The 12,909-nt window shown below is 39.0% G+C and overlaps 2 protein-coding genes across 2 annotated transcripts; both read left to right on the plus strand.

The window, feature by feature from the left end:
- Window positions 1–3,353: 3,353 nt before the first annotated feature.
- Window positions 3,354–4,728, plus strand: LOC144612855 (olfactory receptor 52A5-like). The gene is made up of 2 exons (XM_081790161.1): window positions 3,354–3,372; window positions 3,725–4,728. Exons 1-2 carry the CDS (start codon window positions 3,354–3,356, stop codon window positions 4,726–4,728), a joined length of 1,023 nt encoding a protein of 340 aa, XP_081646287.1.
- A 6,386-nt stretch (window positions 4,729–11,114) lies between these two features.
- Window positions 11,115–12,023, plus strand: LOC132674930 (olfactory receptor 52A5-like). The gene has a single exon (XM_060627417.1). The coding sequence runs from the start codon at window positions 11,115–11,117 to the stop codon at window positions 12,021–12,023; it is 909 nt and encodes a 302-aa protein (XP_060483400.1).
- Window positions 12,024–12,909: the final 886 nt, after the last annotated feature.

Below are 12,909 nucleotides of genomic sequence, written 5' to 3' on the forward strand. Positions count from 1 at the left end.
AGTAAATATCAGGCATGAATGATCGTTCACAGCTGGGAAGCTGATCCAGATATTGTGACTGGCACTAAAATTTTTGAAAATGCACGTTATCATGTAAAAATGCACATGTATCATATGACCGGGACGTATGAACATGACTGGGGCAATTTCTATATTACATAGATATATTCCATTTCTTCCCCTGTCAGTATGTCTTTACTGATCAGCCTGAATACCTTCAGATGTTTTTATTCCCCTTCACTGGCTCACTATTTGGTAAATAAGTGTTGTTGATTGTTTGTGTTGTCTTGGGGCACTGTTTTCTGTTATAAGTTTTAAAAGGAAGTCATTTTGGTTCCCAGTCCCCAAGGACACCACAATTTGTGAGTTTTTATTATATGCAGATCTGCTTTTAGACAAGTTCTTCCAGGTTTTGAACCATATTGCCCCTCCTTTTCATGTTTGTCCCAGGTTAATTTAAAGCTCACTAGCCATTGGTGAAAGAGAATTCCCCAGGTGGCTCTTATAGTACAAAAGAGCCATCCTCATGATCTGAAACACCAAAAGATTTTCACTCTGTGGCTTCTACGTATATTATCACAAATGATTCCTGGTAAGTCTTGGAGCTTATGTGTGGGCTTAAGTGTGGGAAAATGGAGCATTGGTTTCAAAGAGAACACGTAATGCTATGATCCAATAAGATGTTACGGTAATTAAAAAACAATAGACCCTTACAGTATTTGACTGTTTAAACATGAAGAAGATTTTGTCTCATGCTTCTATTTAGAATATTTTTGTGTCAGTTATATTATCACACAGTGGATGACAAATTTTAAAGTGAGCCTGACAGATAGGAGGACAGTAGAGAGGGATCTATATAAAAATCTAATTGGTTAAAAGGTAAGAAAATTATACATATTTGGTCTGGAAAAGATTCAGTAGAAATTATGCCCTTAAGGAATTCAGGGTAAACCTCATCTGGTTAAATGTTCATCAAACATCTGAAGTTATTCATGGGAAAGAGAGTCACTTATATGAAAGAAATCACTGCATTTAGACAGAATAATATATTGTATGTTTCTTCCTGAAAAATTTAAATGAATCACATCACTTAATCCTCACAGTCACTCTGCAGTGTTTCATCCATTCACCTTCTCTCAGCAAGAAAGAATTGAGACAATTATAAGTTTTACAACTGCCTGAAGAACATGCAAAGCTAAAGAGTGTCCTAAGGATTTAAACTGTCTGACTGACTTTAGATCCATGCCATAACCACCGTGTTCCACGACTGATGTGTATCTTTAGAAGGTGGGTTGAGGACTTTTATGAGAACTGAAGAGGGAAGCAGTCTGGGAATCACTAGAAAGAAGCCAAATCTGACATTTGCAGCTGTCTTGCGATGGACAAGCTATCTCCGAAACAAAGAGAGTCCATCCCTGGGGGCTTGAGGCAGAGAACAAAGGGTGGATGTCAGTGACTTTGCAGGGGGAAAGCTTTCCTGAGACTGTAGGGTGTGTGGTTTAGACCTAAATCCTTTGATTCTTTTAGGTTCCGCGAGTCAGCCCGAGTCAGAATTGGAGTTGTCAGTAACATCAATGGCTGACGATTCATGCTGTAAATGAGACCCGTGATTGTTTTCCTGGCCCCTGAGTCTCAAGGGCTTATGATATGTCTCCTCCATCTTCTAAACTTGCACATATGTGTGCACACACAGCTGTTTCCAGCTTGTCCTTGTTACCCCGTGCTGTTACTCTCAACCCAAGAACATCTTAGCCTGTCCTCCCACCATTCGCCTCCATCAAGTCAGCGAGCAGCACAGATATTGTTCCCTTGTGACTCCTCCGATGTGGCCAGGCCACTTCATCATGTCCCATCCGGACTATCACAGGTGTCCTTCTAACTTCGTCTCCCTATGCCAGCTCTCATCCTTTTAAGACATTCATCCATCTGCCGGCAGAGCAGAGTTTTAAAGGCAAAAGACCAGTTATTCTACCTAAGGCTTAAGTTATTTCATTTAAACCTGTAACTTTACATTGGTTATTCTTCCCCTTTCCTTAGCCTTAACAACCATCATCTCTGCTTATTAAAAAATTCATATGTGAAAATCACTTACTGAATTGCAATCCCACTGTATGTTTCATGCTACTTTCATTTTGTCCAAAGTATTTCCTCTTGAAATGCCCTTCCATCTCTTTTAAAAATTATTTTTTAATGTTTATTTATTTTTGAGAGACAGAGAGAGTGCATGAGCAGGGGAGGAACAGAGAGAGAGATAGAGAGTCACAAATTCAAAGCAGGCGCCAGGCTCTGAGCTGTCAGCACAGAGCCAAACACCGGGCTCGATCTCACAAACTGTGAGATCATGACCTGAGTGGAAGTCGGATGCTTAACCGACAGAGCCACCCAGGGGCCCCGAATGCCTTTCCATCTCTTTTATTTGGCTAATACTAGTGGAGGAATAATTCTTCTTGATATTCAGATTTATTCTGCCCATTTTGATTAAGCCTACAAAACATGGTTATTTAATTAAAGACTATTTTTCTCCAAAGTAAAACTCTAGAACAGTGGCTAGCAACCACATGTGATGTGTCCATCTTCCCACATGCAGGTTATTTGGCAATGCAGAGGACAGTGTTGATTTTCATTATAAGAGAGAACAACTGGCACCTACTGGTTTGGGGTCGCAGTTGCTGCTAAGCATCCTGCAATATAGAGAATTGCCCAGGTATCTAGTTTTGTGAAAAGAGAAAATTTGAAAGGAGTAGTTAAAGTGAAACAAAAAGATGGATAAAATGTTATTGCACATCTATGCCACATCTTCGGTATCCATTCATAGGTTGATGGGGACTAAAGTTGTTTCCATATATTGGCTATTGTGAATAATGCTGCAATAAACATGGGATCAGTTATTTCTCTTTGATATTTTGTTTTCCTCTCCTTTGAATATATATCCACAGGTGGAATTGCTGGATTATATGTAGACCTTTTTAAAATTTTTGATGTACTTCCATATCGCTTTCCATAGTGGCTGACAAATTTACATTCCTACCAACTATTTACAATGTCTCCCTTTTCTCCACATCCACCTGCAACATTTGTTACCTCCTGTCTTATTCATGACAGCCATTCTAACAGGAGTGAGGTGATATCTCAGTGGTTTCTAGTTGCGTTTCTCTAATGATTAGTTTACTTAACAATGAGAGAAGCAAATCTTGCCATTTGTGACAAGAGTGATGGACTTTGAGTACATTATGCCATGTGAGATCTTCTAGAGAGAGACCCATACTGTATATCACTTATAAGTGGAATCTTGAAAAAACTCAACTCATAAAAACGGATACAATTGTGAGTACAAGGGGCTGCAAATTAGCAAAATGGAGGAGATATTTCTTAGTAAGTAAATACCTTCTGAAGATCTCATGCACAAGGTAGTGATCATAAACAAAAATATTGTATTCAAAACATCAAACTTGTTAAGAGATTGGTCCTTAATATTCCCAAAAAGAAAATATAATCATGTGACATAAGAGAGCATTAGCTACCACTACAATGATATTACAATATGTGAGTGTATGAAGTCAACATGTTGTGTACCTTAAGCTTAGAAAATATTAAATATCAACTATATTTGAATAGTGAAGGAGAATGGATACTCTGGTATTAACTTTATCTAACTAAATATACTTTGCTAAAAAAAACGTAATTTCTTCTCATTTTCAATTCATGTCGTCTTGACTGGGGATAGAAGATGAAACAGCAAAACCACTACTTGATTCTGCTGACCAAATCATCATGCTCCTCCTCAATGGCTCAGTCTTTATGCCCTCTGTACTAACACTCATTGGGATTCCTGGACTACAGCCAGTGCAGTGTTGGATTGGGATCCCATTCTGTGTCATGTATGTCATCGCTGTGATCGGGAATTCCCTAATCTTGGGTATCATCAGATATGAACGCAGCCTCCATAAGCCCATGTACATATTTTTGGCCATGCTGGGAGCCACAGACATTGCACTTAGCACCTGTATTCTTCCCAAAATGTTAGGCATCTTCTGGTTTCATTTGCCAGAGATTTCCTTTGCAGCCTGCCTGCTACAAATGTGGCTTATCCATTCGTTCCAGGCAATCGAATCAGGCATCCTACTGGCAATGGCCCTAGATCGCTATGTGGCCATCTGTGACCCCTTGAGACACACCACCATCTTCTCCCAGCAACTCTTAACTCACATTGGAATTGGGGTGACACTCCGGGCTGCCATTCTTATAGGACCATCCATTATGCTCATCAAATGTCGTCTGAAACTCTACCGAACTACAGTCATCTCTCACTCTTACTGTGAGCACATGGCCGTTGTGAAGCTAGCTATTGAAGATGTCAGGATCAACAAGATATATGGTCTATTTGTTGCCTTCAGTATCTTAGGTTTTGACATAATCTTCATCACCTTGTCTTACGTTCAAATCTTTCTCACTGTGTTTCAATTGCCCCAGAAGGAGGCACGATTCAAGGCCTTTAATACGTGCATTGCCCACATCTGTGTCTTCCTCCAGTTCTACCTCCTTGCTTTCTTCTCTTTCTTCACACATCGGTTTGGTTCTCACATACCACCATATGTTCATATCCTCCTATCAAACCTTTACCTGTTAGTCCCACCTTTTCTCAACCCCATTGTCTATGGTGTGAAAACCAAACAAATTCGTGACCATGTCCTGAAAATGTTTTTCTCCAAAAAACATCTGGATCATTAGCTGCTCTTTCTACAGATATTTTAGTTTGATTCAAAGTAGCAACATCAGTATAGTAAACATTTATATCTTCTAGAAATATCTATGTTCAAAAAGTATTTAAATGCTCCAAAATATGAGGTGTTCGGCAACCATATTATACTTAATAAAAATGATTTGCAATTCATGTTAGAACCAACTTATCTTATGATGAGATTTCAAATTTTTTCTCTTATTCCTGTGGGTTTTTTTTTCCTATTGTTTACTCCTAGACCTTCCCTTCTGGCAACACTTAGACCTACATAAAAACAAAATTTCAGAAAATAGCACAATTCCAGGTAACTTCCAAGACCGTGTCTCATATCAGTATTCTAAAACTGGTAACCCAACCCATAATTATAGTTCTAGATATATATCATTTTGTAATATTTTTTTGCATCCATATCTTGACAAATTTGGAATCACCCCCTATGTTTGTCTACACTCTCTGCAATACTGGTAAATAAAGAAATACCGTAAAAGAGTGATAATAATATGAGCAACTCCAAAACCATATGGACATAGAATACAAACAGTGATGAATTTGTATAGGAAAAAAATACACTGAAAAGATTTATAGAAAAGTTAAGCACATTCACTACTGTGTTTTTGTTTGTTTGTTTTTAAAAACAGTCTATTGAAGTGTAATCCACATACAATAAACTTTCACATACATAAAGTATAAAACTTGGTAAATTTTGGCATATACACATGTATGAATCCATCACTACAATTAAGAAAATGAACTTAACCATCATTTCCAAAAGTTTCCTTATGCTCCCCTGTGACCAATCCCTCCTGACGCTCCTCACACTCCTGACAGACCCCTAGGAACTACTGCTGTATTTTTTGTCACTATGGAGTAGTTTGTATTCCCAAGAAGTTTAAAAAGTTGACTCATACAGTGCATAACCCTTTTTGGTCTGTCTTCTTTAACTCACTAGTACCCTATTTTCAGAAATGAAACTGTGATCAATACCTACATAGAATCAATTCTTCAAGAGGCACACATCTTAACAATTTTACCCAATTAGAGTTTCACCCAAATTGAAAAATTATTCAACGACTGCATGTAGTAATTGCCTACTGCAAGTATCTTGAGTAGAAGACCTGTATCTTCTTTATTCCTGTATCAACAATACATAGGGCAATCAATGCCTGAGACTTCTTAGAACCTCGGTAGATTGAATAATGAACAATTTAAACATTTTCCGTATGTGGATCAATGGTTCAAAAGGACCCAATCTAGAGGCTTAATGTAATATGCAAAATCATTGTACAGAATATCTGCACGGAAGTGAGTTTATTCTGATATTAATAAGATAAACTAATAAGATAAACTTGAATGGATCATTATGTAATGCTGAAATAAAGTATGAGCCAAACACAAAACTGGCATATGAGAAACTGACTCCCAAAACAGTGACTTCATATCTTTACCCTTTGGTGCTCCTGTGTCTACACACTTTCAACCTCTTTCAGGATGCTTTGTCAACACGTATCTGGTTTAATTTTCTTCATTCCACCTTCAAGACAGAACCAGTAAGATGATTATTAAAAAGAAATGAGTTGGGGGGGGGGTGCTTAGGTGACTCCATTGGTTAAGCATTCAACTCTCAATTTCAGCTCAGGTCATGATCTTAGGATCATGAGATTGAGCCCACGTCAGACTCCATGCCAGCATGGAGGCCTGCTTAAGATTCCATCTCTCCCTCTCCCTCTGTGCTTCCCGCTGCTTGTATGCTCTCTCTCTCTCTCTCAAAAAAAAAAAAAAAAAAAAAAACAGACAAGAAAACAAAAGAAAAGAGTAGACAGAGAGAACTTCTCAATCTCCAATTATAGACTTATACAAAGTCAAATGAAGAAATAACTCAAAAAACATACAATTACAAAAACTGGATGGGACATTAGCGTTCAACAGGCAAAGGTAGAGGATATTCTTGGAAATTCATGTTGAATCAAATAAGTAAGTGTGAGTCATAATATTCTTAATGTTTAATAAAATTTATGTAAACATGAAATATATAAAACAAGAAATGGCAAATACAATGACAGAAGGAAAAAAACACACTTGTTCACATCAGACATGCAAAAAGAGATGCTTAATGCCATAATAAACACTTAAGTAACTCATTTTAATTCTGTATTAGAGCATTAAGTATTTCAGGAAATTGCATCCTATTATGGCATTATTGTGGAATTATTGTGGAATAATTGATGAGGACGTTATCCCTCAAAGAGGATAAAATGACAAATATATGAATTTTTGAGAGATTATATACAAAAAGGATAAAGAATGAGGATAACTATGTGATATTTCTGAAAAAGAAATAAAAACTAATAGAATACGATGATGATATCGTTATGATTAGGACTTTGTGTACAATGCTGAATAAAGCTATTGACAGTGGGCACCCTGGCATGTGTCTCAATCTAATGGAGAAATTTTAGTTTAACAGTCTTCAATACAGTATGAACTATAGGTATTTCATGGATACATTTAATTAGTTTAATGAGTTCTCTATTATTCCTATTTTGAGGAGGGTTTTATTTTGCATGCATATTCACTATTTTAATGTGCTTTCTCTGCAGCTATTGAAATTATATCATGACTTCTTTATTTTGTTTACATGGGGAGTTATATTGACTGATTTTCCTTTTTGTTGTTTATCTAATATTTAATTGACACATATCATTATAACAACAAACATAACATGTGCATATTTTGATTTAGAGGAAAACAGCTGACTGCCGACCAGCTCAAAATTCAGCTGGGGAGGGAAGGAGAGAAAGGCTGAGGGGAGACCAGCTCAGCTCCTTGGAGCATCAGGTGGTGTGTGCCTGGCAGGGCAAGGGTGGTGCCAAGTTCCATAGTTCACACCCGAAGTCACTTAAGAGCTGTGGATTTTTTTCTTATTTTGCGGATGATCGAAATGAGGCTCAGAAGAGTTAAAATAAGTGCCCAGAAGCACAAATAGGCCGAATTTGGGTCCTGGCTAAGAAGGGGCAAAGCTGTTTCCTTCCCAAAGTTGGCTCTTTCTCACCACATGCTGCTCAAATGACCTGCCAGGATTATGTCACGTACATTTTGCCTCTGGCATTTCATTTCTCTCAGGTGGCAGAAGGAATGGCTGCACCAGTTAGCACATGGTTCAGACTCCAAGCAAAGGTAATAACGATAGGTATTTGATCCTCTCAGGACATGAGAGCCCTATATTTTAGTGGTATCTAAATCTCCTTTTGCTATCCCTAGAGATGGTTTTTCAGAGCATGATGCCATCCCTCCTGTCCTCTTTGTTGAACGAACCCCAGTCCATTTATTGAGAGAACTTCCATGTGAAGCACGATAGCCTGGTCCAACTGATTTCAGGTATGCTCCCAGTCCTCACATGGATCTGTTTGGTATTTTGGGTGCCTTTTAGTCCTGTTCCCAGACCACACTTGTCCCATGCTGCACGTTTGGGAATATATCACCTTCTGAAGTTAGTATAAAGAAGATGTGACCCCAAAGTGGTGCTGCATGCAGTCACTGAGGAGCTGCTTCACTCCAAAGTTTGAGATTCCCTTTAACTGAGGGTTCCAGATAATTAGATGCAGATGCCAGGGTAACAGGCGACCACATGTACCTGCGCATGGGTTGAGATATATGTCACACTGACATATGCCTGATCTATGATGCAAGGAATGAGGGACTTACTCCAAAAGGCTTGAAATGAGAGCAAGAAGGGATTGCTTTCAGTTAGAGATGAACACAAAAATGGCACAGCCCAGGAATCAGACAGATGAACAAGAGAGTTTACTATACAATAAGCTCCTTACAGCTTCCAAACTTCCTCCCTACAAATTCCAAACACTATCCTCCCTGGGATCACTGAACTGAGTCTGGAAGTCCTTTGAGTCTCCATGGGATGGCCAAGAGTAAATAAGTGAAATAAATAAGAGGAGGCTATGCTTTCTTTTGTTTCCAATTTCCTTTCCTCAAAAACCATGGGTAAAGCTGGCCACTCAGCTCAGGCAAGAAGTGGAGTCCTTTGCTAAGCAGTCCCCATTTTGTGTTCCATTTCTCTGCCATCCAGGTGAGCACAAGGAATCCCAATCTCTGGTAGTTTGAAACACAAGTGCACTGTTTGTTTGACCAAAAGAAGATACTTCAACATTGCCCTCTCCTGGCTGCACTAAATAGATCTGTCTCCTGGGACTTGACTAAGAAGTTAGTCTTGAGAAATGGCAGCTGTTCTCCTCCTCCTTTACCATAGGGAGTAAAAAATATCTTAGTATTTGCAAGAAGCTTATGAAGTTTGGTCATCAGGGAAAATTATGGTAGAAAACAGAAATATTCCACTGCTGGGACCAGCAAAGAGCAACTTCTCTTGCTCCAGTCACTTCCCACTGCTGCTTCTGGATACTAAGTAAGTGGGTAGTTAGGAATGAGTACGAGCTTAACTGGGGAGGAAATTACACGTCTTGAAGTATGAGTACAAGTACAGTCAATGAATCTAGACTCCACTTGCAACACTACAAACCATGAAAGTAGAGAGTGAAAATATGTTTTTGATAGAGAATGACTTTGAAGTTTTAGGAACCACAATACAAGAACAGTCATGATAAAAATGAGAATCTGGTCGAGGAGATTAGGAGGTGGAGGAAGTTAGCAGCATGCTACCAGATAAGAAGGCAAAACCAACAGATGTTTTACTAGAAGGAGAGCGGGTCATGAGTTACTTGAATGTTGTGCTGTTACATCTGAAGATATAATAGGGGGACAGTGATCATAGGGAATGAGTTTCTCCCATATGAGGAGGTCTTTCTGAAAGTGAGTGTTGCACAGTAGATAGACGGGCATGAAAAGGCCTCAGCACACATATCGTCAGCTGCCAGGACCCCCCTGGTTTTGGAGGGTGATGTGGTAGAATAATCTCTCAACCATTCCAAGTTTAAAATTTCTGAGGAGAAATTAGGGTTGTTGGGGACCAGGGAAGAACTCAGATTATGTGTGGAGGCGACAACTCGTGCAAGTCATTGTCTAAGTCAGGCAATTAGTTGCCTGATTTAGATTGAGGAAACTAATTGCTGAAGCCACCTTTCTGCTCACACTTTAAAACAATAAAATTCATCCACGCATAATCCTGTCAGCCCCTCAACTGAACTATGGGTCGTTGTTGGTATACAGTCACTGGGAAGTGTGAAGTGTTCCCAGCAACAGTCTTTCTACCGCAATGAGAATTCTGTTTTGGAGGCTTCTCTTTCTGTCTCTGCTGCCTCTCAAGGCACTGCCACCTGAATGTACCTATGTGTTTGTCAATCATTTCCCTTGGAATCTCTGGGATAATTCTCAAAGAGCCCCACTCCCTCATATTTGTCTTGTGTCAGCTTCTGTGGAAGGTAAAATATTAGAACTTTCTCTTCCCTTCAATGGTAAGCAGCCCCAATTTATATACAAGGATTGTGTCTGCCAACATTGCCTCCATATGGACACCTGGGCTCCCAAACTTGTTTGCTCAACCTTACCTCACATCACCTCAGCATCTTGCACATTGCTCTCATGGTGAGACAGCCAAGGTTTCTCTTTTACAGCAGGTAATCGTTAACCCTTTTAATTTTATTTATATAGTGAAACTGTCCTTCCTCTCTAATATGTGGAAGAAAGAGTGTGAAGAGCTGTGGGTGCTTATCTAACTACAGGGTTCATATTTAACACTTGTGTCCTGAATCAGAATTGCCACTGAAAGTTATGCAGCTGCCAATGTCTGTCTGGATGGAGCCTGAGTTCCACAGCAATGTCATATTGACAAATTCTTCAGTGAGAAGGAAGCTTAAGGTGAGGAGAGGTCATTTTATTAATGGAGTCACAACCTTAGAAAGGGACCTGCAATCAAAGAAGTGCTGGTATGCTCTGCAGAAATACCCAGCTTTGCTAGTCTAAACTGAATGGAGGAATGAGAGGAGAGAGAAAACAAGAGAAAAGTCAGGCTCAAGGCACATGGATTTTGATGTTTCTCTATCTCAAGTTATCGTTTCAGTTTTTTTTTTCTAATTTCCGTGACAAGGTTAGAAGGAATCGAAGATGGAGTGGGGGAGGAAGGAGAACACCACTAAGCAGCCTGATCACGTTGACCCCATCATAGGCATGGTGTGCAAATACTCAGTTTTCACATTGTGGATATCACTGCGCATGGGTGGATGATGTTGCTGAGTGAACCTTTCCTTCGAAATTTTCTCATTCATTTAAAAATGATAAATAAGCTGATGTAGTTGTTTCTATTTTTGTCATTCAGTAATTCTGTGACTGGATGAGAATAAGACATATCAGAGAACACAGCATCATAGTTTGGCAAACTTTTCCCCTTTGCTAAGGAGACCTCTGAATAACCATGCCTATTGCAAATGGCACCATGTTCATACCCTCTGTGCTGACTTTCATTGGGATCCCTGGTCTGGAAACTATTCAGTGTTGGATTGGGATTCCATTCTGTGTTATGTACATCATTGCTTTGGTGGGAAATTCTCTGCTTTTGATCATCATCAAATCTGAACCCAGTCTCCATGAACCTATGTATTTCTTTCTGGCCATGTTGGGGGCCACAGACATTGTACTTAGCACCAGCATTGTCCCCAAGATGCTTGGAATTTTTTGGTTCCACTTGCCAGAGATCTATTTTGATGCTTGCCTCTTTCAGATGTGGCTTATCCACACATTTCAAGGTATTGAATCGGGAGTCCTTTTGGCTATGGCTCTGGACTGCTATGTAGCAATCTGTTATCCACTGAGGCATGCTATCATATTCACTCGACAACTGGTCATGCATATTGGAATTGGGGTGACCTTGCGGCCTGCCTTTTTGGTAATCCCATGCCTCTTGCTCATAAAGTGTCGTCTGAAACTTTACCGAACCAAGTTAATATCCCACACTTACTGTGAACACATGGCCCTTGTGAAGCTTGCCACTGAAGACGTTTCCATCAGTAAATTCTACGGTCTCCTTGGAGCTTTTGTTGTTGGTGGCCTGGACTTCCTTTTAATCACCCTCTCCTATGTACAAATATTTATCACTGTCTTTCACCTGTCCCAGAAAGAGGCACGTCTTAAGGCCTTTAATACATGTATTCCCCACATATGTATCTTCTTCCAATTCTATCTCCTTGCCTTTTTTTCCTTTTTCACTCACAGATCTGGATCTTCTATTCCATCATATGTACATATCATCTTGTCTAACCTTTACCTACTGGTTCCACCTTTCCTCAATCCCTTTGTATATGGGGTGAAGACCAAACACATTTGAGATAAGGCAGTAAAGATGTTGTGTTCCAAAGACCAGGCATGACGTTTGATGGAAATATTTCCTCCTATGGATTTAATGGCTCACCTAATGGGCCCATATGATCTGAAAGTCCAGTCAATAGTTTGGAGCATCATCATGTTTTATGAACAAATTAATAAACATATAAACTATTGTGTTAAAAATCCCATAGGATATTGACTTGGAGTTACAAGGCAATTAGAAGATATTGAGGCAAATAGAAGATCAGATGAGATACTGGAAAACTAAATGCTTGGCTATAAGAAAAGTCAGAATGCGGATTTTCCTTACCACCTGAAGCTGGTCTGTGTGGAATAGACAAATCAAAGATCCTTCTGCAGGTTGTAGTGGAACACACTGATTCTTTTGTACTTAGAGCTCCAAGATCAGATTCTTTTATATAATATACAAGTCCCACTACATTCTTTCTCCAACTATTCTAAAATCTTCTTTAGTGTTTACTTTGTCCAGTAAAAATTTATCCCTTGAATATCTCTTCCTTATATATAACCTGAACTTTGTTTGAAATAAGTATCTATAAATATCTCCTTCTTCACAAAGCCTATCTTCATCAAGTAATTCATGCTATAATCAACTTGGGGCTTCTCATGACATCAAATATGTTTGCTCCAACAAATCTAGGACTAAGGCCATGCTTACACCATGGCTTATATTTATTGTTTTTAAGTGTTCATTTAATTTCTCACTTGCATAAAAGCAACGTGAGAAATGCTCTGGCATTTGGTGATTTATTTTTTCAGTAACGTGAAGACAAGTTTTAGATTTAGATTAGAGACAACGTTATTCTAAACCTCTTTTCAATTATTTTCCCGATTCAATCAACAGTAACCCTTTGGTCTAAAAAACC

This window comes from Panthera onca, chromosome D1, assembly GCF_046562875.1.
Source record: "Panthera onca isolate mPanOnc1 chromosome D1, mPanOnc1 haplotype 2, whole genome shotgun sequence".
In the NCBI taxonomy this organism is placed as follows: domain Eukaryota; kingdom Metazoa; phylum Chordata; class Mammalia; order Carnivora; family Felidae; genus Panthera; species Panthera onca.